Source organism: Rhea pennata, chromosome 12 (assembly GCF_028389875.1).
Source record: "Rhea pennata isolate bPtePen1 chromosome 12, bPtePen1.pri, whole genome shotgun sequence".
NCBI lineage: Eukaryota > Metazoa > Chordata > Aves > Rheiformes > Rheidae > Rhea > Rhea pennata.
Window position 1 is genome coordinate 11962100 of NC_084674.1, and position 26667 is coordinate 11988766.

Consider the following 26667-nt stretch of genomic DNA (forward strand, 5'->3'; position numbering starts at 1 on the left):
AATCTGAACAGTGGTGGGGGGACCACTGCAGAAGAGAGTTGTTTGGTTGCACAGCAGCCAGACAACCAAACAACTTATCCCAAATGCCAAGAGGGTTCAGTGAATAACTCATAACAAAATAAACAAATTGATTGTGCCTGGGCACTGTATGTCATTGAGGTTGATTAGCTTTTGCTCCATGATGTGTCTCTTGGCTCCATGAATGGTATCACTAATTTATTTGTTTGTTTTCTGCTCCCTCAAGGCTGTTACCACACAGTGGCAGGGTAGTGGCACATGCCTGGTGCATGTTATAACGATAGTGTTGTCTGATGATTAGGGTGCCATACATTTCAAGAGAGGACACACTACTGATATTATTGGGAGACGACAGTTTCACACAGAGATGTCTTGCTTCAGAGCCTTGTAACACCTGATTCCAAGTCTGCTGATGTGACTAGAAAGATGCCTGATATTTTCTATTGGATTTGGCCTGGGATTTTTTATTTCTTTTCAAAATCATGACTTTGTGCATTCAAGGCTCCTACAATGAAAAAGAGGAGCAACTTCGACAGTTCTGAGCAACTTTCAAACACTGAAAACTTTGGATATCTTCTGCTAAAGTCTTGATGGAGCAGTTTCAGTGTGTAGGTGTTCACACACACATGTGCCCACTGGAATTTCACTTCTACCTCTGATTAACTTTCTTTTTAAATAACAAAAACTTTTGAATGTTCATTTATAGCTAATCGCCTTGGGGCATGAGTTGTTCAAGTCTTTATTAATCAGACCTTGAGGTTTTTCTGTAATACTAGTAACAGTAGAAGTGCTACAAGCCTGAGGCCAACGTGCAATGGGTTTGGCAGGTCTTCATCCAGTTATGAATAGCCAGATGTATTTTAACACTAAAGGAGTCCTCACAACTGGAGCTTCCTAAATATCCCAAAGGTGAAGTTCTGAATAAGCTATGAACCCAAAATGCCCCCATGGCCTGGGGCACAGACAGAGTGAGAATAAGATCGCAGATCTGGGCAGTGTTCCAACATGGCTAGTTGTGATCTGCTTGCCTGCATCCCTCCTGGAGCAGTGCTTGGCTACACCACCTGCAGCCTCATTTCCCGAAGAGCTGAATAACTACAGATCATAGGAAGCCAAACCTTGCCAATAACGAGGTTTTAAGCCTCGTGCTAGAAATAGCCATTTTTGACCACACCACGCCCCCTTTTGGAGACCTGCCATCGGGAGAAGAGCTGGCCCAGGCACTGCTCTCCTGCAGGTATGGACTGGCAAAGCATGAAGCAAGAGTGAGGCTACTGGCAGTCCCCTGAGCTGTGCCAATGCATAAGAGTTTTCAAGCTGCTGTGGAGTTTATATGAGAGGGATATGGCACTCCATCTGAATAAGACAAGGGGGAGGACAGTCCAAGTGTCATATTCCCAGCTGACCCTTCCAGCCTAACCACTTAAATTTCCCCCCCGCTTTGCCTAGTATTTAAAGATATAAGGAGCCAGTCTTGACAGCCCTGGCTTTGTTATCTGCTCAGACATGGGCAAAAGGCAAATATTTCTCCCACGTATTCCTCATGAACTACCCCATCAATTTATCTCACCTCTGACAAGGAGGGGCCAACTGTACGGTTTAAAAGGATGTTTACTATATAGGCTAATAAGGTATGAAAGAAAAACCACTTCTCTATATACCTCTCTGCTCAGGAAAAAGCTGAGACTTCCAAATCATTTTACACAGATTAGCTAGGTGCCATCAGGGCCTTAATCTAAGCAATACTGACCCAGCCAGCAATAAGACCTCTAAAGGTTCAAGATTAATTAAGATTTTTACATTACTTAAAAATAAATTAGAAGTCAATAGGTAGCCCTTGTGCTTTCACAAGTTGGTGTTTTTGCACAACCTTTTGAGGAAGTACTATATATTTATTTAAAGTGACGTTGAATCCTTAGCGTCATCACCTTCAATATCCAATTATTTTGCTATTAATCACCATCTCTACACCATTATTCTGAGAGTATTTAACTTAATACAGAACACATCTCGTTCCCTTAAATTCACTTTCGAAGCAGTCAGCTTTGGGCTGCCTTTTCTTGAAGATTTGTTTTCACTTTGTGACTTGGAATGCAGAGCAAATTTCAGCTAGTTTATGACAGACTACTTTCCTCAACAGTTATCAGCAACTTTGTGAGCATCTCTGCAACTTTTCTGTGCTATGTGTCAACTTATGTATCCTACAGGGAGCATCCTCGCTTGGGAAATAGTGAATACCCAAGATAAGATACTACAGAGACTAAGGTGCCATGTCCTCCTTCCACTCATTCCCAACGGGGCCCTGATAGCCAGACTTTTTTTCAAGTGACTCACTGGGCAACAGGGCAGGACTTTAAATTTATGAGCTGTTCTCAGTTTTTAAGAAAATAACGCAGTTTTGGGAACCTAATGTCTATGTTCTTGGAAAGATTTTAACCAAGGCATAATCTGAGCTGAAGCCACTTGATCTGCATTTAACTTTATTGGAGCCTGCAGAGTAGCTGAACACTTCAATAGTTTTCAAATCATTGCATGAAGAGTGTTGTTCCTATCCTAATACCCTGGGCATGCAGGTGAAATTTAAACCAATGATAAGCTTTTCTCTACAGAAAGGGAGACCACAAGCGAGCATCCCAGTGGGAAAGTCAATGAAGATGTATTGTTGTCTTATCAATGCTTGTTTTTATTTTTCTGACCTGCTCTGCATAATTCATCCCTTTTAACCTTAACGATGTATTAAATCACAGCAGGAAAAATACAATGTAATGCCTTCCTTCCTTTCCCTCAGAGAATTATTCTCTTTCATAATCAAGGTATTTTTAGGACCATAGGTAAATACAGGGCAGCTATATAATTTCTAAGTACACTTATTTGTACACCCATCTACACACACAACTAATCAACTTCTCCCTCTGTCCCAGTCTATTTATTCTCTAATGCTAATTTAGTTCTGTCCATTGAATATTAACTATCATATCAGGGAAGATGCTGAGTGAGTGGACTATCTTGCACAAACAGTAGTTCCTAAACCGTGTCTCTGACTAATAATGATGCAAAATGAAGTTAATATAGAATGAATCAGATCCCTCCTGTGATGCTGTCCAAGAATGTTGTCATTTCAGTCTTGTCCTGCCTAGCAAAGCTGTATTTCTTCCTCAAAACAAATATCCAGAATATCTCAACCCATCGCCCTTTCTTTCTGTTTTATTTTCTTTCATTTATAAATAATACACTTTTCTCTTAAGTATGTAGAAAACTTTACATTCCATTTTAAGTCACAGGGAGAGACTGAGCTGCAAAGCTGTGTGTTGGGGGGGAATAAGAAGTATTTTTTTATGTATTGATTAACCCAGATTCCTTACAAGTATGCAATTAAAAAAAATAAGATGTTGACATAAAAATTTTATATTAGAATTTGCAGATTTGATTTCGATTCCCTCTCCCTTTGCTCAGCTTAGGCTGAATTGTTTTATGGATGGCAATATGGATTTATTTTGCTTACCTGCTTCCACATGGCCAGAAATAAAATACTCCAAGAACACAATCAGCATGATGCCTTTATGCTGCATGGCTGTCAGTAAAATATCTGTCCTCAGTGAAGCAAAAAATAGCTGCAGAAATCTACAGGTTTGGTGCTTGCATGTCTTTCTATATTTTCTTTCTTTCTTTCTTTTTCTCTGCTCACCTTCCTCTTAATGTAGGGGTCAGGGCTGCTGTCTCATTCTTCTTGTTTTCGTTTGGGTCTTTTTTTTTTTTTTTTTTTTTTTTTTTTTTTTTTTTTCAGGGCTCAGATGCCTTCTGGGTGTCACCCGTACATTGCTTCCAATAAATAAATAAATAACAGAGATTTTCTGTGTCTTTACCCCTCTTCATGCAGCAGGCAAGGGATGTTCACATCCTTGGTGTAGCCCCTTGAATGCACCATCGAGGGTTGATGCGAAGCGGAGAGCTCTGCCCGGTCCGGGTCTTTGCGGTTGGTTGTTCGTTTGCTATTTGGAAACTTTCGTTTCTGCTCTTTGCTTTTTGCGGGGCTGCGTTTTTGGCTTCGCCTCCGTTGCCCCCGCCAGGTTTCCTTGCCGCGGGGCAGCGGCGGGGAGCGAACCCCGCTTTGTTAGAGGTCTCCCCGCTCCCTTCTGCCCTCGCTCCCTGCAGCGGAGGGGCAGCAGCAGAGCAGAGCTGGCTGCGCTCGCTGAGAGATGATGAGAAGCAAGTGATTTCTTGGCTCCTCTCTCGTTTTATTTTGGTTTTGGTTTATTTTATCTTATTTCCCTCCTCCCTCTGCTGTCACGGAAGCCACTGCTGCCCCCCCTCGAAGGGATTTATTTGCTTCACACAGCGAGCGCCGGGGGATAATCGCAAAAAACAAGCCAAGCGCCAGCCCGCCGGTGGCGGAGCCGGGGAGCGCCCGGCCGTGCCGGGCTGGACCGCGGCCCCTCGCCGGCAGCCGGGCCCGGGCTCACGGCGGGGCCGGGCGGGCGTCGCGCGGCGGGGGCGCCGGGCTGGGGCTCCGCTCCTGTGGAGCGGCGGGGGCGGCGCAGCGCCCGGCTCCCAGCCGAGAGGGGAAGGAGGGCGCCGGGGGGCAGATCCTGCCCCTCTGCGGCTGCCGCGCAGCTTGGGGCCTGGGTTGCCTTCCCTCCCCGGGGCTGCTCAGTTAGCTCCAAGTTTTCTCTCTGCCTCCCTTTCAGCCTCTAACACATCTCGCAGTCCGAACTGGGCAGTTCTCCTCTCTGGTCCTGTCTGGCTGCAAAGGGGATTATTATAACATGTGATCTCCTTCCTGTTCTTTATATGTGCCCTTTTTTTTTTTTTTTTTTTTTTTTTAGGGGGGAGGAGGAGGAGAGGGCTGGCTCGGTTCCGCACCTCCTCATCAGCTGGGCTGGTCGCTGTTGCGCTCAGATTCAGGCGTTGTTTTCCAGTCGCATCTTCTCCTCCAGAAGCCGGTGTGTGTGTGCGTGTGTGTGCGTGTGCGTGTGCGCAGGGCGGCAGCAGGCGTGCTCAGCTCGCCCCCGCTGGTCCCTGCTGTCCCTGCAGCACCCTCTGCCAGGCGGCCGGTACATGACACCTGCCCTGCAGCGGGGCAAAGCCCCCTGCCTGGCACGGCCAAGGGTGCTGCGGCGCGAGGGGGGAGCAGGGAGGCTTTGCGGGGTTTATATAGATTATAAAGTGCTCAACCTGACATACACGAGAGGTTTTGTTTCCGTAATCAAACATAGACACGAGCTGGCACGCGACAGGCAGCGTGGAGACTTCTGACTCTCCAGGGAAACTGAGGGTATGTGCTGGAGCGTACCTGGCACTGCTGAAACACCTGCCCGCCCCAAACACCTAACCAACACTGGCTGTGACCCTGCAGCCAGCTTGGCCCAGGGGTAACTCCAACACAGAGCTCCTGGCAACCCAGAAGGGCTCCAGTGTGTAGATCGCACGGTGTGGACATATTTCACCCCAGAAATAATTTATTTAATTCGGGGAGTCAGTGCCTTCTCTGGCTCCATCCTCTCTTTCTTCAGCTTTTAAGGCATTATAATGCCATTAACTTCTGACTGATATTGCAGAGGGTAACAGATGTGATGAGAGTCCAAATGCAGAAGAGATTATTCTTGTGCCCACACGTGCACAGCATCAGACCTTAGGGGGATATGGAGAATGTGGGTCATACAAAGAAACACAAAAAAAGATTTATTTCTCCTTGGGTTAGGATGTTTATGTAAGGCAGGGTTATTTAGCCATTCTTTGGGATAGAATTTTCCCACTTTACCTTATCTTCCTTTATTGTATGTTTTTAATAGGAAAACCCAATACAAACTTTTGAAATATGGAGTTTTTCCTCACTTTTTTGCCTTTGACTTTTGTTCAAAATGAGCTAAAACACTGTATAATTGCAAAACCGAATTCTTCTGCCATAGCTGACAATCAGTGTCCTTCAGAGGGTTTGAGTCTGCTGTGTGCTCAGCTCTCCTGGGATGATCGGAGTCTTTCAACTCACTCATCTCCAGTGAGAGCTGGGGATGTGCGGTATGTCCTAGAGCTAAAGCCAGCATGACATTAATGAGATGCTGTCATTTCATAACTGTGCTTTGTTGCCATTGCTTGTTGATTGATGCCTTTGTGGGAAAATGTGATTTTTTTTTTATTCCCGGGTATAGGCTCATTCCTAACTGAAATGTTGCTACCAGTTAATTTCACCAGGCTTAAACTGTGGCACTTGAGGAAATTCCATGACTGTGAATTGTAGTTCCATGGATGTAATAAAGATCAATTAACTACTGTATAATTTAAACAGCTCAAAACAGAGAGCAAAGTTCATGTTGCATTTTAAGTGGAAAGTCAAAGTTAAGTTTATTCATTTAGTAGTGATGTCTGGATGGCAGTAGCATAAGCCTTCACAGTCGTTGTTGACTATGGGATGTAAAAGTGACTTAGAAGTGAAAGCCTTAATTTCTTCTCATTATTATTGCCTGTCTTGAGAAAACGGATACGAGTGCTGATGAAGCTGCTATGTTTCCAGTTTAATTCTACTAAAATCCAGGCACCCCTGTGAGCTGAGAGGAGCTAACAACTACAGGTAGAAATTTTGTTGTTATCGTTGACGAGCACTATTTCCTAGACCACAGACTGATCAGATGTGAGGAACAGCGTGTACCCAGAGGTGTCGGACAGAGAGTGCCTGTCTTACTGGCATGATGTATCTGGGTAGTGACATGAATCGTGATGAATAACTTCAGTCAGTTCCTAAGCTACAGAAATGTAAAGACATAGTCCTTGTGGTCTCAGGTAAGGTTGATGCTCAGGACCATGACTGTCACTAGGCCAAAGGGGGAATCAGTTGATTTGGAAAGTGACTGACCTTACTGCGGAGCATTAGCGCGGCGCGTGCTGACAAAGCACCTAGAAAATAAACAGCAGAATTGTGAATCATTCATTTTGGGAGAGGAAGGAAGAGCCAATGGCATGGCACAGAGGGAGGAGGTGTGTCAGCTGTACCACCTGCCCTCAGTGCTTTACAGGCCTGTTTGCAAAAGCCGGAGGACAGGCTGTCCTCTTTGCGATCACCCTGGAGTGGTGGCACATCTCAACCACTTAGCAGGAGCTGGCCTGCAGGCTTTGTTCCCCAGTCCTTGTGCCTCTCCAGTTTGCCTTTCCTCCAGCTGCTGTGAACACCAGCTATGACCAGCCTGAAGGAAATCTGCCGCGGCCTTCCTCTACACCCTCTGCCCGAAAACCGAGGTCAGAGGAAAGGAGTACCCCATGCACCTGTGAGAACCCCTAATCTCACTGCTCAGGAGAAAAAGGTAACATGGGTTTTCATAGGACCTCAATTATTTTCCTTTCAGATAGATGCAGCTCAGAGCAGCAGACCTGATTGCCTCAAATGCTTTTCTGGATGTGGGCCTAACTTTGTGGCAAATGCATTTCCTTGATTTTTTAATTTTGGTGGATAATGGGACAAAGTACTGCCTTTTTACTTTCTTTTTTTCTCTGTAGATATAAGCAGATTGATATGAGGGAGATCTGCTGCACCACAGATTCCATGCCTTTAAATGGCTTACAAGAGGCCTTAGACTCCAGTGCTGTCAATCCAGCATCATTCCTTGAAGATGGAATTAAGGATGCTGTCGCAAGAACACTGCATATTTATGACAGTGAAAGCTAGCCCCTCAAATGCAGTAAACAAAAAATGTGGAGAATAAACATCTTGGTACAAACCAGGCACACATACATATATTTGCATCAAAGATGCAAAGATAATTTATTTTAAACCCTAGTCTGAAATTTTCTGGAATTTAGGCAAGTTTGTAAGAAGTTAGGTTAATTATTTGTCTTTAGTTGTGTAACTTCCTGTGTCTTTTTGTTTGAATTGTCTACGTGAGCACTGAAGTAGTCATTGCATTATTTCATGTTAGAGTTAAAAAAAAAAAGCAGAAAAATAATGGTTGATGGGTAGCGATTCTTAGGAATTTTGTATGGGAAAGGAAAAGGTGGGTTCCTTAGTTTGAAAGTCTGTACTTCATCATATATAACATCAGTTATAATGTGACATTCTGGTCAGTACACTGAAGTACCTTCCCTATTCTTCCCTATTAACAAGTTGCTCACAACTTCCTTGCTTTTCGTGGGAGTTCCCTACTGGCATGAGCAGCCAAATTCTTTCAACATCCACTTCCACAAGCAAAGAGCCCAGGCAAAGGGTAAAAGGGGGAACAGCTGTGAGATATCCAAAAAGGATTTACTGTGGCACCAGGCAGCCTTCATGGCTGAGGCTGTCTGTGCTTGGGACAGCTCAGACATGTGGAAGTGTGGCTACTAAGTGTGCAGAGGTGACCATGGTGATGGCTATGAAGATAAAGGAGCAGGAAATGAGCTTCGCTGCATGGCAGAATGTTGCCAAATGTCTCTGTTTCATTCATTCTACCTGGGCCTTGGCTAAACTACTTTTCCCCCCAAAGGAAATCTGCTACAGCATGTAAGAGTTGATGTTGCAAGGGAGGAGGAGATGATATCACTTACAAGGATGCCAGACCGTACTGTACCTGGGAAGAGCATGCAATGGCAAAGCTCTCACTCCCTGTAGAGACACTGGAATAGTTTCCTGCCTCCTGTAATTGCTGCAAGGAGAGAGCTTCTGCTGGACTGCTGTTCTGTTCCCAGTCCAGGCTACTGTCTAGCATCCTACCCTCATCTCCCCTTCTTATCTACCACATGTGATAAAAGGTCATGCTGGTTAGTTTTTTTATTAGCCTGTTAAAGATTTAAAAGCTTTCTTTCTGATTCATTTCACTCTTAATCTTCCACCTTAAACTCTTAACAGGTTTAGAGGTTCAGCTGGTATTTATTTTATATCTGAAAGGCCAAATCTCTCTCTCTCTTCTTTTTTTTTAATGAGGTTTTCCATGCTTAGAAAAGGTTGTCTGTGTGCAAGGTAGTGTTTGAGCCTTGAAACAGGCTTCCAGATACTGTTCGCAGCATGTAGTGCTGAGTATATTGCGAGGCTTGTCTTTCCATATGACCCTGCATTCGTTTTCTAATTAAGGTGCTCATGGGAAGCTTTGGGAGAGGTTAATGGTGCTTTGCTATTGTCTTTCAGTAAGGATATGTCCCTCTGTTCATCTGTCTTCATTCTAATTTTACTCTTTTACAGTAGAAACCTTAGCATTGCCAATGCTTTATTTTTTGAGGTCTACTTTTCTGTTTATGATAGAAATTCTATAAATGAGATTTATCAAGATCTGTGTATTTTGGGACCTGCTGAAGAGGTATATAATTCTTCCTATCATACTAACTTTAATCTCTTTGGATAAATCAAACCATTTCTCAAAAATGATTTTGTTGTTATTTCCCGAGTTCTCTTCCGTTCTTTGCTTGGGGCCTGAGACAGCCACATCCTTTCTTTTTCCCTTCCCAGATTAGGAAATGCTAGCTTTTGTCTCTCAGCATCTGTATCTCAGTATAAATCTGTTGCAAATAAATTACCCCTAAAATGTCATGCTTGGTGTGTCCTTTGCAAAGCAAGGACATTGCATAATTGCATACTCATTGATCTTCTAGTAAAGCTAATGCAACTTGGAAGGAATATACATTTGTCAGTCTTGCTTAGAATCAGGGAAAAAATGACATTTCCTTATCCATATGCCAGTTCCTTATGTGTCTTTGAGTCCAGTCATGTTACAGCCTTTGTCCTACCCCAGTAGGATCATCTCTTACTTGGCTGCAATATCTTAATTTGTGTTCCTGTGTCTGGGCCCTGAGGGTGCTAATAGGCCTTTAGCAACCCTGACCAACCTCACCTGGGGCCTCCACCCACACCATGGGCCCAGAGCCTCCATTTAAGATCAGCCCTGGGCTTTTACTGCTTTCTGAGCTATGTGGTAGGAGTGCTGGTTTCCAGCTCAGCCATGCTTATTCCTGGTTATAGACCTCAATGATCTGAACTCCAGCCTGCAGACTTTCTTCCCGGCCTGACCTTGGACCTGCATCATCACTTTGGACTGGCCTGGTGATCTTTGGGCTGTATATGACTCTGGTTACTGTCACCAAACCTGATCCTGACATGCATTCTTAGCTTGAGCTTGGACTTACCTAATCACCACAGACTTGCCTGATGATCTGGATTCTTGTTTGAACCTGATTGCCACCCCTGCCCTGCCCTGCCCTGGCCTACTCTCCTTCCTGTTGGACAGGGCCCTGTTTGGTGAGGCCTCTGCTCTTCTGGCTGTATTTTGTCTTGGCTCCTCATTCCTTAGGAAGAAGCCAGCCTTTGCTACTCCCTGACATCCTGGTATAAAGAGTTAAAAGTCAGCTGGAAGTGCTGTGAAGTTGGATAGCACCTGAAGATCCTGTTGACCTTACTGGTGAAGAAGGATGCTTGCCCTTGATGGTTGCTTTATACAGCTGGAAATCAGGTCACTTTTGGAAGTTCATATATGAATTGGGGAGCTCAGCTAGTAGCTCCTGTTTCAGAAAATTTTGGTGATAAAGAACTGAACTTTCACAGTGAATGGGGCACTCATAGCAATGGCTGATCAGAAACGACCATACTTAACTTCCTAACTGAGCTGGTCTGAACTGAGACCTGTCCAGGGAAAATAATAAATTAACCATAATCTCGTACAGTTACTGGTTAGAGAATAGCTCCAACAATAATCCTGGGCCTGGATATCATCAGATGTGAGACATATGGGAGACAATCAGTATCTTCACTGGGAAAAGACAGGAGAGCTAATACGGAGGCTGTTGAGCTAATCATTTGCTGTTTGTGCTTTACTTTCCCCCAGCAAAGGGGTAGACCACAGATCTTAGTATTTGTGAAGTGTCTTGAGATCCTTAAATTGGAAGTCCTTATAATGTTATTTGGAAGGAGAATGAATGCCATTCATTCTGAAGAGGCACCAGCTCTTCAACAAGAACTAATTAACAAGAGGGTGATTCGATTTCACAAGAGACATGATCCATGACAAAGATTGGCAGTTGATTGACTGAAGCAGGATTTCAGCCTCTTTTGACTACCTCCTGTTGATGAGTTGGTCTTTAATTTTGATTAAAGAGCAGCAGGATCATATTTTACTGTGTGAATTTTAGTAAGTACAAAAAGACAGTCTACTAGTGAGCGCTTAAACGTAAGAACCAAACATCAGATCCACTTGGCGGATCTGAGAGGAAGGCTTTGCATCAGTTACTTGCATTGTGCTGAGCTGAATCAGGGACTCTCCACAAATTCATGATGAGATTTGCAAAATGACCAAACAGGTTCAGGAGTATAATCACCACAAGTACATGCAGCTTAAGCTGCTGTGAGGAGAAACTAAGGACAGGAATAACACCTGAGCAGCAAGCCCATAATTCCTAAAATTTACCCATATAGATAAAATTAATCCTATATAAAGGTTAGATTAAGATTTGATATGGTCCTTTTATGAAACTTCAGGAAAAGGTGGCCCTGTATTGCCTTTCCACAAGCATGATGATCAGCCTATTGGAACTTGGTCCTTGAGTGCCTGAGTGCCCTATTCAGTTTATGATTCAATAATGAATAAACAAAATTCATCCAGATATATATGGCAATCACCTTTTCCTAAATCAGTCAGGCTCTATCTGACCAATTTCAAGTGTCCTAGCTCTCCTATTAAGAGACTCTTTCAGAATCTTATATTTAAATTCTTCTAATTTGAAGACTGTTTCTTCATGGCTAATTAATAGCTATTTATTCTTCTTCCAGCAGTTCCCTGAAGTGCCTTCCTGCTTTGACATTTATCCTGCAGTGAGACAGTAATCAAATGCCACCTTTGTTCTTTTAGACTAAACAAGCCACAGCCTTAGTCTCCTTTTATGAGATCAACTCTCTATTGTCTATGCAGCCCAGGACCCCTTCCTGCCCTTCATGTAGCATCAGAATTCATGTTTCTTTAATGCTTGCATCATCAAAAATCAGGCTTCTGTTAACATGGAACACTAATAGGAGAGAGGCTCAGTTTAAGTGAATTTGTTTGAAAATGCAAACAGATTTTGCTTGCTCTTATTTTTCGGGTAAATACAAAAATTCATTATAATACAAATAAAGCACTGATCAAAGCCTGGGTGATCCTTGCCAGACTGGAAACAAAGTGTTTTCATCCTGATCATTTTCCGTAGTTCTCACAGACAGCCAAAATTCCAAATATGGCAACATTTTTTTTTTATTTTGACAGATGACACTCTTTTGTTCCATTTGTAGAACTTAATTTTGTTGTTACAAGGGATGTAGTGTTTCATTGTCACTTTAGAAATTTTTCAGAGCTAGAACTCTGATGATGGCTGCTTAACTCGAAGATACTGACTTTGAAAAACCTCTTGCATTTTGTCACAACGTAAATATAGCTGGGGTTTTTGTTAGCTTGGTGACATACTCTTGAAAATGATTGCCTATCTTTCTGAAGAACAATGAAGTGGTATTTGAAGATGAAATTTGCTTTTTATAGTCTGGTAAATAGTTTTTTCCCCTTGGAATTATGTGTGAAATGGCAAATCTCATTGCAGAATTTATAGGTCTGGTGTAAATCAGCATAGCTTTGCTGATCCAAAAACCATCCGACCTGCGTGTGTTCAGTAGTAAATTTGCCAACAAGAACACTCTCTAAGGGGTATTTTTAGATTTAGAAATACTGTTCTATCTACTCTAAGGTATGTGGGACCAGCTGTCTCAGATGATGAGGTAGCTGGAGAGCTCTAGCTATGAGGTCCAAACCATACTCACGTTGAATCAACAAGAGGTTTATCACTGAGCCGAAATGAGGGCTTTGTAGAGCTTTTGGGGACTTCTTGCCAAGGTATTTTCTTCTCCTAGAACAATAAGGACAGTGAAGATACTTAGACTGGAGGGTTCTAGGTGCCTTTGTTCTGACCTCCATTTTCTGTATTACAGGAAATGTATATCCCTTTACTTCATCCAGAAAATACTTGCTTTCTTGACTCTTTGAATTGCCAATAGCAGGTGCTTCAAGCATGGGGAATACTCGGTCCTCTCCAAAACTGAGTTTTCCTGGTTAGGCTCTTACCAGATCTAGAAGCAAAATTGATTTCCTTCTGTGCTTGCCCAGACTTTACAAATCAGCTTAATGAAGCTGTGAAACTTCGTATAGTTTGTGAATCTCTTCAACTAAGAGCTGTTTGCATAGTGCTGCTATTTATAGGGGAATTTATAAGGTCTTACATTCAATTGGCTTTTAAAAAAATTACAAGATCTTTATTCTCATTATGGTTTTAAACAAATGGAACATGAAATAAGCAGACATGACTGTTAATGTAGTGATTTATTTATGGTTTCTTTCATCCAAAAGGGCACAATGTACTTTGCAAACTATGGGTAATGTCTTTGAAAGCAATAGAGAATATAAGCCTCTTAGTATCACATGCAGAATTTAATTAAGTGCTTACTGATCACTTTACTTAATTTGGAAATGATGCGTGTAGCATCAATAAAAGAGTGTAATAGTGTAAAAAATGCTCTGCAATGTGTTAGGATGCTGAATGTAGTGAATCATTATTTAATAAAACTTAGCCCCAAAACATCTTCATCTGGGACCAAGTCACATAATGCATGGCCAAGATCCCTTACTTGAATGGAAAGTATAGTGGTCTTCAGTGTCTCTAGGAGTTCAGGCTCTCAGATTAATTATTTCTGAACAATATTTTTCTTGGTAGTTCAGTGCCCCCTAGCACTGTGAGAGGGAATTTGACCGTTTCTGATCTATAGGATTGAGTGCTACCTAACAAACCTCCAAAATCCTTCACTGTGGAGTTGGGACAAGAAGGTAGGCCACTCTGTACTCAGCAATTTAATCTACATGGAAAGATATAAATATCTTCATTTTGATAGTAAAGCAGGAATGGCTGCTCTCCTGATATGACCTTGCCTTTAAAAATCATCACTGTGTTGTCCTGGGCAGGCTTCCAGTGAGTCTGCTTAAAGTTCAGGGCCCTCTGCTTACCTGCATTTTTCTCTTACCTTGTTTTGTGTGTGTGTTTGTGACTTTTACTTTTTTTGGCAGCTGGCTTTGCAGAATGCCTTGCGTTATTTCCCACCTGAAATACAAAAGTTACTGGCACTGGAATTTGCCGAAGAACTCAGGCTGTATGGACATATATATATGTACAGATTCTGTCCAGATATTGAGATGAGGTAAGGACTAGAACATTCAGAATTTGTTGCTTTTGGTTGGCATTTGCTTACCAGCTTTCACCTGTGGAAGTATTTACCTTTGAATGGAGGCACCGCTGCATCCTATTTTACCTCTTGCAGAAGTCATGTCATGACAAAACATATAAGCTGAGTAAATCAGGTGTTTCATGTGTCACTAGAAATAGTGGTTTCATTTCCCTTGGGTGTTATTTAGTATTTTGGGATGCTTTTCTGTAAAACTGCATGAGAGTTCCTTTATCCTCCAGATTTTGTCCTGTGCTCTGTCCTCATCAGTTCCATGGAGCTGATTAGGAGACACTCCATACCCTTCTGGATGGTTCCTGGCAAGATCAGGACAGTCTTGCTGAGCACTGTAAAGCTCAGCATCACTCACACAGTGATGCCTGTGCAGTATGTGTGAATACCATCAAGATATACTGCTGTCAGCAGTCCACCAAGACACTCAGAAGGGATTATGCAGTGACCTGTGTTGTAACACCAGCTTTGCCCTGCATAGAGATGATTACAACATTTCACGAGCCTCTTTAGGACTCTCCCAAATGCACTGAAATGTGAGTCTTAAAGTTTCTAGGGACTAGTCTTTCTTTGAGCTCTAATTGCAACCTGGACAAAATGTCTGCAAGAGTCCTGAGTTCCTGTCAGTCAAATGTTGGCTGAACCAAGAGGAAAGATCAGATGACTGGATGGCTTTAGGACCTGCTGTCAGTAGCTGGTTGATCTTCAGTCACACAGAGAAGGCTTCCTGGACTTAAATGGGAAGCTGCATGTTCTTAAGTCCTTGGAGTCTATATTCAGCCTTGGTTTGTAACATGCTGGGCTTGTTACCTGATGGTTTTGGAGCATTGCTTCATTGTAGGGCTAATGAAGCTAATGTTTGTGAGGCAGAATAGTTTTGGTGAGGACTGCCAGGGGCTAGCTACTTTTTTTTCAGACCGATTCTTTCCTTTTTGCATCCAGCAGGGGCCTAGTTTGTCTAAGAAATCTAGGAAATAAAACAATCAACTGAAAAGCGCTCTAATTTGCACAAACAACTGTATTTCTGTGCTGTCCATACTAGTTCGGCATCAGCTCTTGCAGAATTCAGCTATGGTGAGGACAGCTGGAAGACTGAAAAATATTGCCGTGCTGGACTTAAGAGGAGCTGAGTCCTCAGTATAGATGAGGGCACTTTCTGCTGGCAGGATAGGATGAGACAATCCACCAGCTGATTTCCATTGCTGGCATCAGTGACTCTTTGAAAGCTTCACATTTTTTTTCATAGTTTGTATCTATTTCTTTGCCCACCAATCCTAATAGTTTCCTAGAGCGTCAGAGATTAAGTAAAGGTCTTTCGTTCTTTGTCATCTAGTAGTATTTGGTTTTGGTTTATATTTCCAAGGGAGAACAGTCCAGCTTGTTTTTGTTTCATTCAACACCCTTGTTTCCATATCAGCACTCTGTTAACTAATACCTGAACTTGGTGTTGGTTACGTTCTGACTAGTCTTATACAGAAATAACTCATTTTGATGAATTGGTATCACATTTTACAGAAATCCAGTTATTTTATCACCTTAAACTTAGAAGAAAAAAACGAACTAGCAACAGTAATGTTTTTCGAACAACTCATGCTTTTTCTCCTGGTTTGGCAGTGACTGCAAAGTCATTTATTTTAGCATCCTGCTGTAAATAGCTAGGATAATGTATATAGGCCCTGGGAGGAGCCCATTTTCTAAAACTGTACAATATACATTTCAAATTTTGGCTCAGGAGCTGGTCAGCAGATGTCTGACTTTTTTTGTAGTTAGCACTCTAGCCTATCCTTTTCAGTGTAACTGTCTTCCACGTGTAAAGCAAATGATCAGACATTGAAGATCTATGGACCAATAAAAGGATGATGATTTAGCAAACATGTCAAATGGTCCTATACCTTCAGGAATTTCTAGTGCCTGTAATAATGTTACTACTTGTGTAGAGGGAAAGAGTAAAAGATTGAAACTTTTGATTAATGGTTATACTTATTTTTGGTATTAGACTGTAGAGGCCTCCAGACAATTGTACTAACACCTGTACAAACACATAGCGAAGAGATTGTCCCTGCCCTGGAGAGGAACAGTGTAACTGTAAGACTATAAGCTGTAAAACAATTTGATGTAAGAAATAGATGGTAGAGGAGAAGATAACAGTGAGGTGATTGCAGCCCTTAAAGTACATCAGTGCTAGGAAACCTGACTCAAAAATGGCTTTGTGAGGGTTCCACATACCTCTCAAACTTCTGGATGAAATGCATCTTATGTAGTTGAAAAAAAAAGGGGGGGGGGGCAGATTTCTCCTAACTAGTTATGTCTCTGAGAGCTTTGTTGGGATTGAAATTCAAGCTGGGTATTTTTCTTCTTAGATAGGATCTTAAGTTCCTGTTATTTAAATAACAAGGCTCCTGAGTCTGAAAGGAGCTTCCACTGACAGAGTTTTCCTTGACGTTGCAGGACGTAGCTGCTTGGCCTAGCAACTGGGATACAAGACCAGTTCATGCATAATCCAAATAATCCAGGCTAAGAAGCAGAGCGAACTCATGGCCACCATATTTATAACCACTTGTGATTAACTGACTCGGCAAATGATAGGCTGAATCCATTTTTTTTCTTAGTTTTCTTTGCTTAGTTCTGCTAGATTTATCCATACATGTCGTTTCAGATTTGCACTTTCTCCTTTTAGTTTTTTTCCTTCCTTTCTGAATAAAACTCTAATTCAGGACAATCTGACATTCAGTGATATTTCTGCGGGGTATTTTGCTGCTGCTGTTGTCTTTATCTATGAATTGAAGTGTCCCTTTAAAGTTTGGTGGATACTGTTTCAGAGCATACCCCATAGAAGAATATCCCTGCAAGACCAAATCAGCTGCTGCTATTATGCTGATGATCATGAATAATCTGGATTCCTCAGTGGCTCAGGTAAGGCACAGTGAAAATAAAGAAGCTGGAAAGGATTCACGTGATAAAAGCAAGCCTGCAAGTTACTTCCTGTATATGCTCATAAAAAAACTGAAAGATAAAGGCACACAGGTGAAAATAATCTCTGTGCAGATGATACTACCTTGAGAGGTCCTTGGCGCTTTCAGCAGCAAACGCCAATCTGACTAAGATCACTCAGACCCCATTTAACAGAGTTTTGTGGGATATCTATTTGTTACAGAAACTGCAACCCAGAAAGCTTTGTAGCATTTGGCATCACCAAAATACCATTATAACAATTTAAAAAATGTTTTTTTCTGCTTAAAATATTACTTTCATGATGGTATTTTCTGATTTCAAGAATCAGGAGGGTGTTGATGCAATAAGCTGTAGTGAAGAGCTGTAATTGAGATTTTTTTTTTTTTTTTTTAAGGCAGGATATACTCTGAAAAAATTCCAGAAATTACTTGCTTTAATATTGTTAAATTCCTTTTCTCAGTTCCCCCAGGAGCTAGTCACTTACGGAGGAAATGGGCAGGTCTTCAGCAACTGGGCGCAGGTAGGGCTCAGTAACTTCTGTAACTTGTTTCATAAAACCCATTTTACCCTCCCCCAAGCACATTCTGCTTAGGCAGAGTTTGTGATAATTCTTGGCAGTCATTGTCTCAAAATACTCCAAAACATCCTGTCTGGATAGATGAATGCTCAGTTATGAACTGCATAGATGGCGAGAGCTTTATTTAGTAAGGAGAGCACAGACAACCAGGAGAAACACTGCGATATAAAAGTATCAAGCTGTGTATGATGTAGTAGAGAACATTATTTTATTTTTTTTTCTTTTTCTGATGCCTTGGTATGTGCCTCTATTTTGCACAAATAACTTTAGAGGCAAACTGAATTCTAGGAAACAAAGTATATCTTTTGGTTGCTTGCTGCTTGTATTTTTACAAAATGTTTCACAGCAAGTTATGGAATAAAAAAATACAGATTTGATTTAAGAAAGGGAAAAGGAATTTGAGATTTTTATTCTGAGTCATCTTCCAATCAAATTGCAAATTAGCTGCAAATGTTTAAGTGCTAAGTAGTCAGATCTTGGTGCGCTTTACTTTCAGGTCTAGCAATATTACCTCTGATCTCTGAGAATGTCAGGTGGGTAAAGACTTGCCTAAAATCTGAGCTGGGCTGTTTAAGGTGTGATTGTATCACTGTATCATCTTTCTCTTGCTTTAATCCAAGTACTGCAAAATGCATGTGGGAAACATTTCAAGCAGCTCTTTGGCATCAGCAACATGCTTATACTGTTACCTTTTGAATGAGTGCAGTTTATTCTCTGAAGACCAGTCCAGGTTTGGATGCTCTCTAGGTGTTTAGTGGCAAGAAGAACATTCAGTGAACAACTATCCTTGTTCTCTGTAAACAGGCAGGCAGAAATTCAGCTGTGAATGCTCAGTGTGTCATCCCTGCAGCCTCTGGCAGTATACTCCAAGGCCACAGAGAGGGGACAAGTGGAGATGGGGCAATGAGTTTTTGCAGTGTGGGACAGATACGGCACAGGTAGAAAGGTGCATCATCCTGAAGGACAGCATCACTCCTGAAGGCTGGAAAGGTGTTGAGTTCTGGCTCTGTAGGTTAAATAACCAAAACCTGATCTACAGTGCCAACTTCTGCATTGAGGAGTGATGTATGAACCTTGTTGTGTCTTTACCTAAATTTGGCTTCTTGGATCTTAAAAAAATGCAAGCAAATCTAACTTGTAAATAAGATTCCCAGTTAGGGAAAAGTAATGAATTTCTGACTGTAGCACACAACTGTGAGACTTAAGTTTTCTTGCCAGTTTGACACTGCTTTTCATCTGCAGCTAAGAAAACTCACCTAAGCTTCAGTTTCCTAATCTGTTACGTAGGTGGCTTTTGAGGCAAAATTGTTCTGACCCTTTGAAGGAAGGGTACTATGGCAACACACATTTCTTTATTCCGTGTATTGATCAGTTAATGTCTTGTGCAAAGGTTTTACAGTAGTTTTGATGTTAGCAGTGCCAGCAGCTCATATAGTAGCATTAATATGCTGACATCCCTTATGCAGATGTTTCACTACAAAGTGAAACGGATGCACTGCCAAGTCTAGAAATATTCTATCTTTTCCCCTGTTCTCACTGAGGTTAGATGGAGCTGTGACCTGCAATTGTTTCACAGTAGAACAAACAATACCTTTTTGTTTCTGGTTACTTAGAGTAGCAATCACATGAATGATCCAGTTACAGTGGAATGTTTTGTTCTATGTTTATGCCTTGAAAACAACATACATCTTGTCAGTTTGTGTCATTGCAAAATTACTGTTGAAAAGGTTGAGTTTCAGGTATATCTTCCACAAAGCCCTGTACTTTCTTCTGAATAGTTTTCAAAAGAACAATGTCTAGAGCTAAATTTCCCCTTATGACAAGATACACTTCTGTTATCCTGAGGCTGGCATAGTACTTTGATCTAGGAAAGGCAGACTAGATCTTTGTTTTGAGAACCTCATTGATTCTCTTTCTTTAATCATCCGAAAGTTGCTGTGTTGTGCATAAAATGCAGCAAGATCTAACTATCTTTCAGCTTTTCATTTTATTGCATCTTTTTCCCAGCTTGCTAAATTCAGTCTGTTTCCTGACAAGAAAAAGAAAAGTGAGAAAATAACTCTTTCCTGCCTAAATTAGCTCGTTAAGCTCAGCTTGGAAATTGGTTGGGTCAGGAGGAACTGGCTTCGAATCTATACCATTTCTACTTCAAATTAGACGCAACCACAGAGGTTAAGTGCCCGCTGTTTGCTGCTTACTTGTGGGTAGCGTTGCTGTCTCTTCTGTTGCCTTCACACTCAAAGCTTGGGAGATTCATGAAGAAACATCATTGCAAGATGGAAATGGATTCACTCATTCTTCTTGGTCTCGCTTTCAGTTCTGGTTGGTCATGCACTATTTGTCAGAGATGACTGAAGAGCAAACACTAGTAATGTACAGCGGACATCCTCTGGGACTCTTTCCCAGCCATCAGCATGCTCCTCGATTAATCATTACTAATGGTATGGTAGGTATTAACATTGTGCTTTCTCTTTTTCCTCCTCTTCTGTTTAGTTTTCAAGTGTTTGCTGAATTAAGACATTATTGATACTATCTGAACTTACAATAGCACACAAAACAACCTGTGATCCAAATTCTGCATTGTTTATTCCAGTCTTCCTTACCTCAAATGTGCTGAACAACAGTGCTGGAGGGAATGAACAATCCTGTCCTGATCAGACTTCTGTTCCAACTGAGCCTGAGCGGCATATGCACCTGGCTGAAATAGTTCAGCCAGGCTCACTTTGGAGGATATAAAAGCCCTCAGTAGTCAAACAGCTGATTATTGATCAGATGCTCTGGTATCTGGACTGCTTTGCTCGAAAAGCAAACTGGACAATTGGACCTACTCATCCCTTGCCAGTCTTCTGGGCCATCTGTCTGCGGGCTAGTATTGGGCCTAGACAAATGCTTTCCTCGAGACTTGCATGATTATCGTGTTGCCAGAAAGACTAGACACTTCTTTCGTAATACAAGAATGTATGGAATAAAACACCTGTCTTACTCCTACTGTTTTTCTGTTTTCTATGTGTGTGACCATAGTTACAGAATTTGGCCTGTGGAAAATATCCACTTAAATGTCTAATTTGCTTATCTGGGTTTTCTTTTATTTGTTTTCTTAGGTTATTCCCAACTATTCTACCAGAGACGAATATGAGAAGATGTTTGCTTTGGGAGTAACAATGTAAGATGATACATCAGCTATTAAAATATATCAAAGATTTAACTAAAATGTAATTCAAATATCAGCCACTGCTTGATTAAAATTTCTAATGCAGATGAGTTTCAGTTGGGTTCTTGATGCTGCAAAGGATTAATGAACACTTACATGGAATTAATCAGTAGTTTAAGCTATGTCAAACTATGTACATATAAGGATGTAGTTAAGGCCCACTGGACTTGATTAGGTTTGTATGTGTGTTTTGGCTAAATTACAGCCTAAAGCCTTAATCATAACTTACAAGACTGGCTAGTTCCACTTTGCAGTGGTTTTATTGTAATCTGTAAAGAGAACGTAAGTTATTAAAAACTTATCTTCTTTTATACGAAGGCTTTGAAGTAAAATTATAATTTTAATTTTTTTAATAATTATTTGCTGCTTTTTTATTATGCATCTAGTTGATGAGCAGAAGGTGGTTGTTCTATTGTATGACATTGAGGGAATTAGTGAAAACTACTGGAGATATGGGTGTGTACAAATGAGGAAGCCAGAAGAAATGAAAGGGTATAGATACAGAGAATGACGATTGTCATTCTCCTGGGGATTTAATAGGAGTGTGGAGAATTGTTTAGGGGTAACATCTTCAAAAGCAACTGTTTGACTTAGGAGGAGTTCCACTGAAAACTAATGGCAAAAAGATGCCAGCAATGTGAAAAGCTGCTTCCTTTTGTCCTAGTCACTATGCTAAGTGCCAGTACCAAATTTCCATTTAATTTTTTCATCCATGCAGTTTTGACAGATGAACTCAAACATTTAAAAAGCTAAATGTTCCTCTGAGAATGTGTTGGTACACTGCTAATAAAGAAGGAACTTGGTTAAGTTGGGAATTTAATAATACCAGATCTTTAACAACAGCTAGAGGCACAGGAGATAATTACTTTTGTTATACTGAAAACATAGATACGTACAGATTCATGTTACCTGAGTAACACGTAGTATTCATTGTGTTTGTTCCTATTGCTAGGTATGGTCAGATGACTGCAGGGAGCTACTGCTATATTGGGCCTCAGGGGATAGTCCATGGGACTGTGGTAAGAAACTGGGGAAAGGACTATTTGTGGAGAGCCAAAGGAGGAAAGTATCTCCTGCAGTAGCTGGTGGCTTGAGTGGGATGAATTGCTGTGAGCAGGATGCAAGGAAATTCTCATTGCAGCATCCTTCTACTGAGTGCATGGCATCTTTTTCAGAATCAAAACCCCAAAAGATCTGCAGTCAAGGTTTCTATCTGAGCTCATACCTAGCTACAGCAAGTGAAGAATGAATTGACCAAATGTTTATTACACGGTAGATTGATAATGATGTGTTCTTGGACTTCATTTTAAAACAAAGCATCTTGGATCTGTGGGACTCTGAAGAGCATCTAAAGTCCTAAATATCTGTGCATGCATTATCTAATCAAAGAGTATGTCCACAGAATCTTTTCTATAGAAATGATCCTTTCAGGCAATCTGTATTCCTTTTTACTGGCATCATGGCAGGCCTAAACTTTTCACAGGAGTATTTATGACTGTAGTCCACGAAGAACTAGAGATCTGCAGAAATCATTTAACCTAGTGCATTTCAGCCTTTTTGTATGTGGGTCCTTTGCATTTTTTCTGTGTCCGAACAGATTCTGTAGGACATGCACAGATATCCTAACGATAGGCTTGTCTTCCTTATCTGTCTTTTGCTGAAATCTTGATGACATCTGTGTGCCCCAAGACCAGCATTTTGGGAGCCATTGGTCATTCCATTCTATTTCAGTGACTGAATCTTGTATTATCAGGACAGATGATTTCATAGCATCACTTAGTGATAATTTTTCTTCTTGAAGGAGTAAAACAGATTCCTGGTCCTAGTGATCCCCGAGGCCAATTCTGTTGTTTCAAGCTCTGTGTTTGCAATAGGAATGAAAGATTATTCAAATATAAGAATACCAATGCCTTTCAGTCCCTTAACCAGTCCTATCTGCAAACAGCTATGTGTTAAAAATATCTAGTCAATATGGAAATTCATTGGGAATACGTGATGTTAAATTTTTATCTTTAAATTCCAGGAACTCTAGGAAAATGGCTCAGAATAATTGCTATATTGTGTGTTGTGTGTAGCTCACAGTGCTGAATGCAGGCCGTCGCTATTTGGAAGCGGAAGATCTGTCTGGAAAGGTGTTTGTTACCTCTGGTCTTGGAGGAATGAGCGGGGCTCAAGCGAAGGCTGCAGTCATTGCTGGCTGTGTGGGGATCATCGCAGAGGTGAGAGTAATGCTCTTCTCATTCTGTCTTCCCTTCTTTGTATGCTGAGTTAGAACTCTCCTAACATGCTCCTCAGTTAACCCTGGCAGGCCAAAATAAGGCTAATTACAAGACTTACGAAAATCCTGGCTCTAAACAGCAAACTTAAGTTCTTCGTAGGGCAAATGCTAATAATGTTCTGCAGTGCCTTTCTTGCTGTTCTCTGAAGGTCACCCACAGCATATATTCTTGTTGAATGTTTTGTTCTGATGTGATGTTTATCTGCTCCAAATATGTTAAAATAGCACAGCTATTTCATCCCATAAACAAGGAGAATCTAATAATGATTTGTGATTCAAAGATGGCTAATGTCCAAGCAATCAGAACAGTGTATGGCAGGATCTACTGGATCCTTAGAGACCCACAAGTATCATACATAATCTTGAACATCAATATCATCACCTTGGTAAGTATATATGCCTGTAAGTTTCAACTGAAATACGCTTTCCTAAAATGAAGGTAACATTAGGGTCTCCTAGTTTCTGCATTTTGCAGCTACAATGCTTATTGCAAGGTTTTATTCTAACAAATCAGACAGAAGAATGGTCAAAAAAATACTGCAAGATTTTTCTAATAAAATGTTGCTCTGCAATTATGTGATAATGGCAGTGAATATTTTTGATTTAATGAACTGGATCTCTCACTATTGAGAAATAAGACTTCCATGCCTTTCTTTTTTCTTCATGGCAACCTTTTAATTCAGTATACTTGGGAAGCATTTGTAATAGAGCAGATATAGAACTGATCAAAATGTGGTGTGCTCTTTAGAGTATCTGTAGTTGATAAGCTCTTGTTACTGCTCCAGAGAACAAGAGATTTTGAGAACCAAACTCCAGTCAGAGAATAGACTGGAGTGGGAGTTCAGCCTTCTCAGCTGAAGCCCTTTGTAGAGAGAGTTAGCTGGCAGACCTCTGCTGTAGGCAGGTCATTTACTGCAATGAAAAGAGTAAGAATATTGCAATCTGACCCGTGGTAATTATAATTAAACTTCAAAACATTATGGGTCAGACTGCCACGTGGCATGCCGTAAATCTGATGTGTTGTGGCTAGCTGAGGTCTTATTCATGGAATGCTAGAATTTCATCTAGTTTGCAATGATGGTACAAAAGCATTTTTGTTAGCACAGCATTAGCTTTGCATGCATTTGACCTCTCATCAGGTACTCCCTGCAGGTGAAATAGATTTATTCAATTTATTATTGAATAAATCGTTTTTGAATAAATGATCTTATCCAGACTTCTACTCTATCATCATGATCTTTCAAATGCTAGAATACAAAAGAGGGATTCCAGTGAATGGTATTTGCAGCAGTCCTTTGTCCTTTTCATCTCTATGGCTGCAGATGATTTTGTTCAGGAGATTGAATATCGCCTGGTTTTTATCCTCTGTGAGATGATCCTTGTCGGAAATGAGTCTAAGAAACACATGTGGATAGCTATATATGCGTATATATTATTTATTTAAGGAACTATTTATGCAAATGACATTGATGAATTGTGCAAGAGATGTCATTTTGTCAGCCAGGGCTCCCGAAGCTCAGACAGAAGGATTAATGGTGCGAGTCTTTTACCTCTTCTGTTTGACATCAAACAGATTGTAATTTTGTGAAATAACTGTGCGGAGCGTCAGGCAATCTCCTGTGAGCTACACTAAGCTCTCTAGGGTTACACCAGGGGTGACATTAGCTCACTGTATTTGTGCAGTCTTTTTAAGCTACTGAGATACTGATTATAAAAGAGCATTTTTTATTTTCTGAAAATATGATGCAATGGAAGCTAGTTTTCTTTGGTGCACTAGCATGGCTGTGAAAGCAGGCCTAAGACAGAGTGGTCTGAAGTAAGATATGTAGGATATGGTAACAGATTTAAATAAATCTGATTTGTGCTATACTGAGCTTTGAATAAACCCAATCCCTCTAATTCATATGGACCATTAACAATATCTTCTCTCCCTGTGTTGATTTAAGTAACTCCCAAAGAAACTGTCTCCCTCTGCACCTGACTTTTTATTGAATAATTCCATTAACAATGACATGATATTATCATAACCTGATATATTGGTAGAATAGCCTTTATTAGTGATGTAGGAATTGATGGAAGATTTCTCATGCTAAGAATAATTGGGAAAGAGGAGATTTCTTGAAAATGAAGCAACTCCTGAATATGGAACATGTTTAATTGGCATATAAATATAATTGACATATACATTGGTGGAAAAATATCCTGTACAATTTTAATGAGAAGTCTTATTTTGCAAAACGTGTTTAGGGAGTGATGGATGAAATTCTTCTCTTGTTTCACTTCTAGCCTGAAATAATAGAATGGAACTGTTAAAAAACAGAGATGGAAAATAACATCTACTCCATCTTTCTAAGGCCAACGCAGGGCTATTCCCTTCACCCATTTGATACTTTTTCTTCCAGGTTAATTGAAAAAGTAAAGATAAGTCACAGGATGGGAGAAATGGGCACTTTAAGATCTCTGCCATTTTGTCTTAGGTTGATGAAGCAGCTCTTTTGAAACGTTACAAGCAAGGATGGCTGATGGAAATCTCTGATAACCTGGACCACTGCATTACTCGCCTCAGGTATGACTTGTAATGTAATTTAGTGAGTTTCTCTGCTCTTTAATTCTCACTTTATGTCTTTGTGCAGTGTGCAATTTTAGTGAACATGGAGGAGGGACTGAGAGACACCACTTCTTATCCCAGTTCTGTTGTTCAATGTGAATCTATCATTTTGAACAGCATCTGTCATTATTAGTAGCCAACCCTACTACCAATGCTTCTTATAATTTGTATTATGATGTGCAAAATGTCTTCAGTTTCATGAATATATGTACAGCAATTACAAATTACATTATACTTGAAGCTTCACTCAAGTGTTCTGGAATCAAAGATTAGCAGTTGTGTAAAGGTCAAAAGATTTTGATGTTATTTGTATGTGGATCCAGTGTCTTTGAGTGTTTAGTTCATTAGCCTGGTACTGCCCTTTCAGAACAGGAAACAGTTTTTTAATTTATATATATAGGAAAATGAGGAAGGGAATAGGCCCAGGTTTCAGAAATTCAGTGCATTAATTCCCTCTATTGTTCTTACTCCTTATCCATTTTAAAATCACTCCTTTTTACAAGGCAACAGTAGAGCAAGGCCAGATGAAGCCACAAAAGCAATGCTGCATGTCTGCTCCATCAGGATGTGCTCATGACACCTAGGGGTTGTGTTTTGAGCCTGTGAATTAAAAGCATTGCTGGCTTTCCTTAGGTGAGTGGGGTAGGCTATGGCTTCTTCAGTTTCTCTGCGGGAGAGGAGGAAAGAGGTGTGTTGTGAAGGGAAAGTAAGGTGCAGGCTGTTCAGCTCCTATCTTGAGCAAGCAGGAGAAGAGGGTAGCAAAATGTGGAAGGTGGGGGGAACCTTTGGGTTGGAGTCTGTTACAGGCTCCACCTAAATTCAGTGAGGATTAGTG

The 26667-nt window shown here is 41.0% G+C and overlaps 2 protein-coding genes across 3 annotated transcripts in view; one reads left to right on the forward strand and one right to left on the reverse strand.

Annotated features, from left to right (window-relative positions):
- LOC134145820 (netrin-4-like) overlaps nt 1-4438 on the reverse strand; it is a 57246-nt gene extending 52808 nt beyond the window's left edge. For both annotated transcript variants that reach the window (XM_062585743.1, XM_062585742.1), the window contains exon 1: nt 3521-4438. In XM_062585743.1, coding sequence (XP_062441727.1) covers nt 3521-3587 — 67 coding nt within the window. In that variant the 5' untranslated portion in view covers nt 3588-4438. The remainder of the gene's footprint in view (nt 1-3520) is intronic.
- A 2746-nt stretch (nt 4439-7184) lies between these two features.
- UROC1 (urocanate hydratase 1) overlaps nt 7185-26667 on the forward strand; it is a 44034-nt gene continuing 24551 nt past the window's right edge. Inside the window, exons 1-9 of the mRNA XM_062585744.1 lie at nt 7185-7310; nt 14040-14170; nt 17026-17119; nt 17619-17678; nt 20053-20181; nt 20837-20898; nt 21899-21965; nt 23022-23165; nt 25702-25790. Coding sequence (XP_062441728.1) covers nt 7185-7310; nt 14040-14170; nt 17026-17119; nt 17619-17678; nt 20053-20181; nt 20837-20898; nt 21899-21965; nt 23022-23165; nt 25702-25790 — 902 coding nt within the window. The remainder of the gene's footprint in view (nt 7311-14039; nt 14171-17025; nt 17120-17618; nt 17679-20052; nt 20182-20836; nt 20899-21898; nt 21966-23021; nt 23166-25701; nt 25791-26667) is intronic.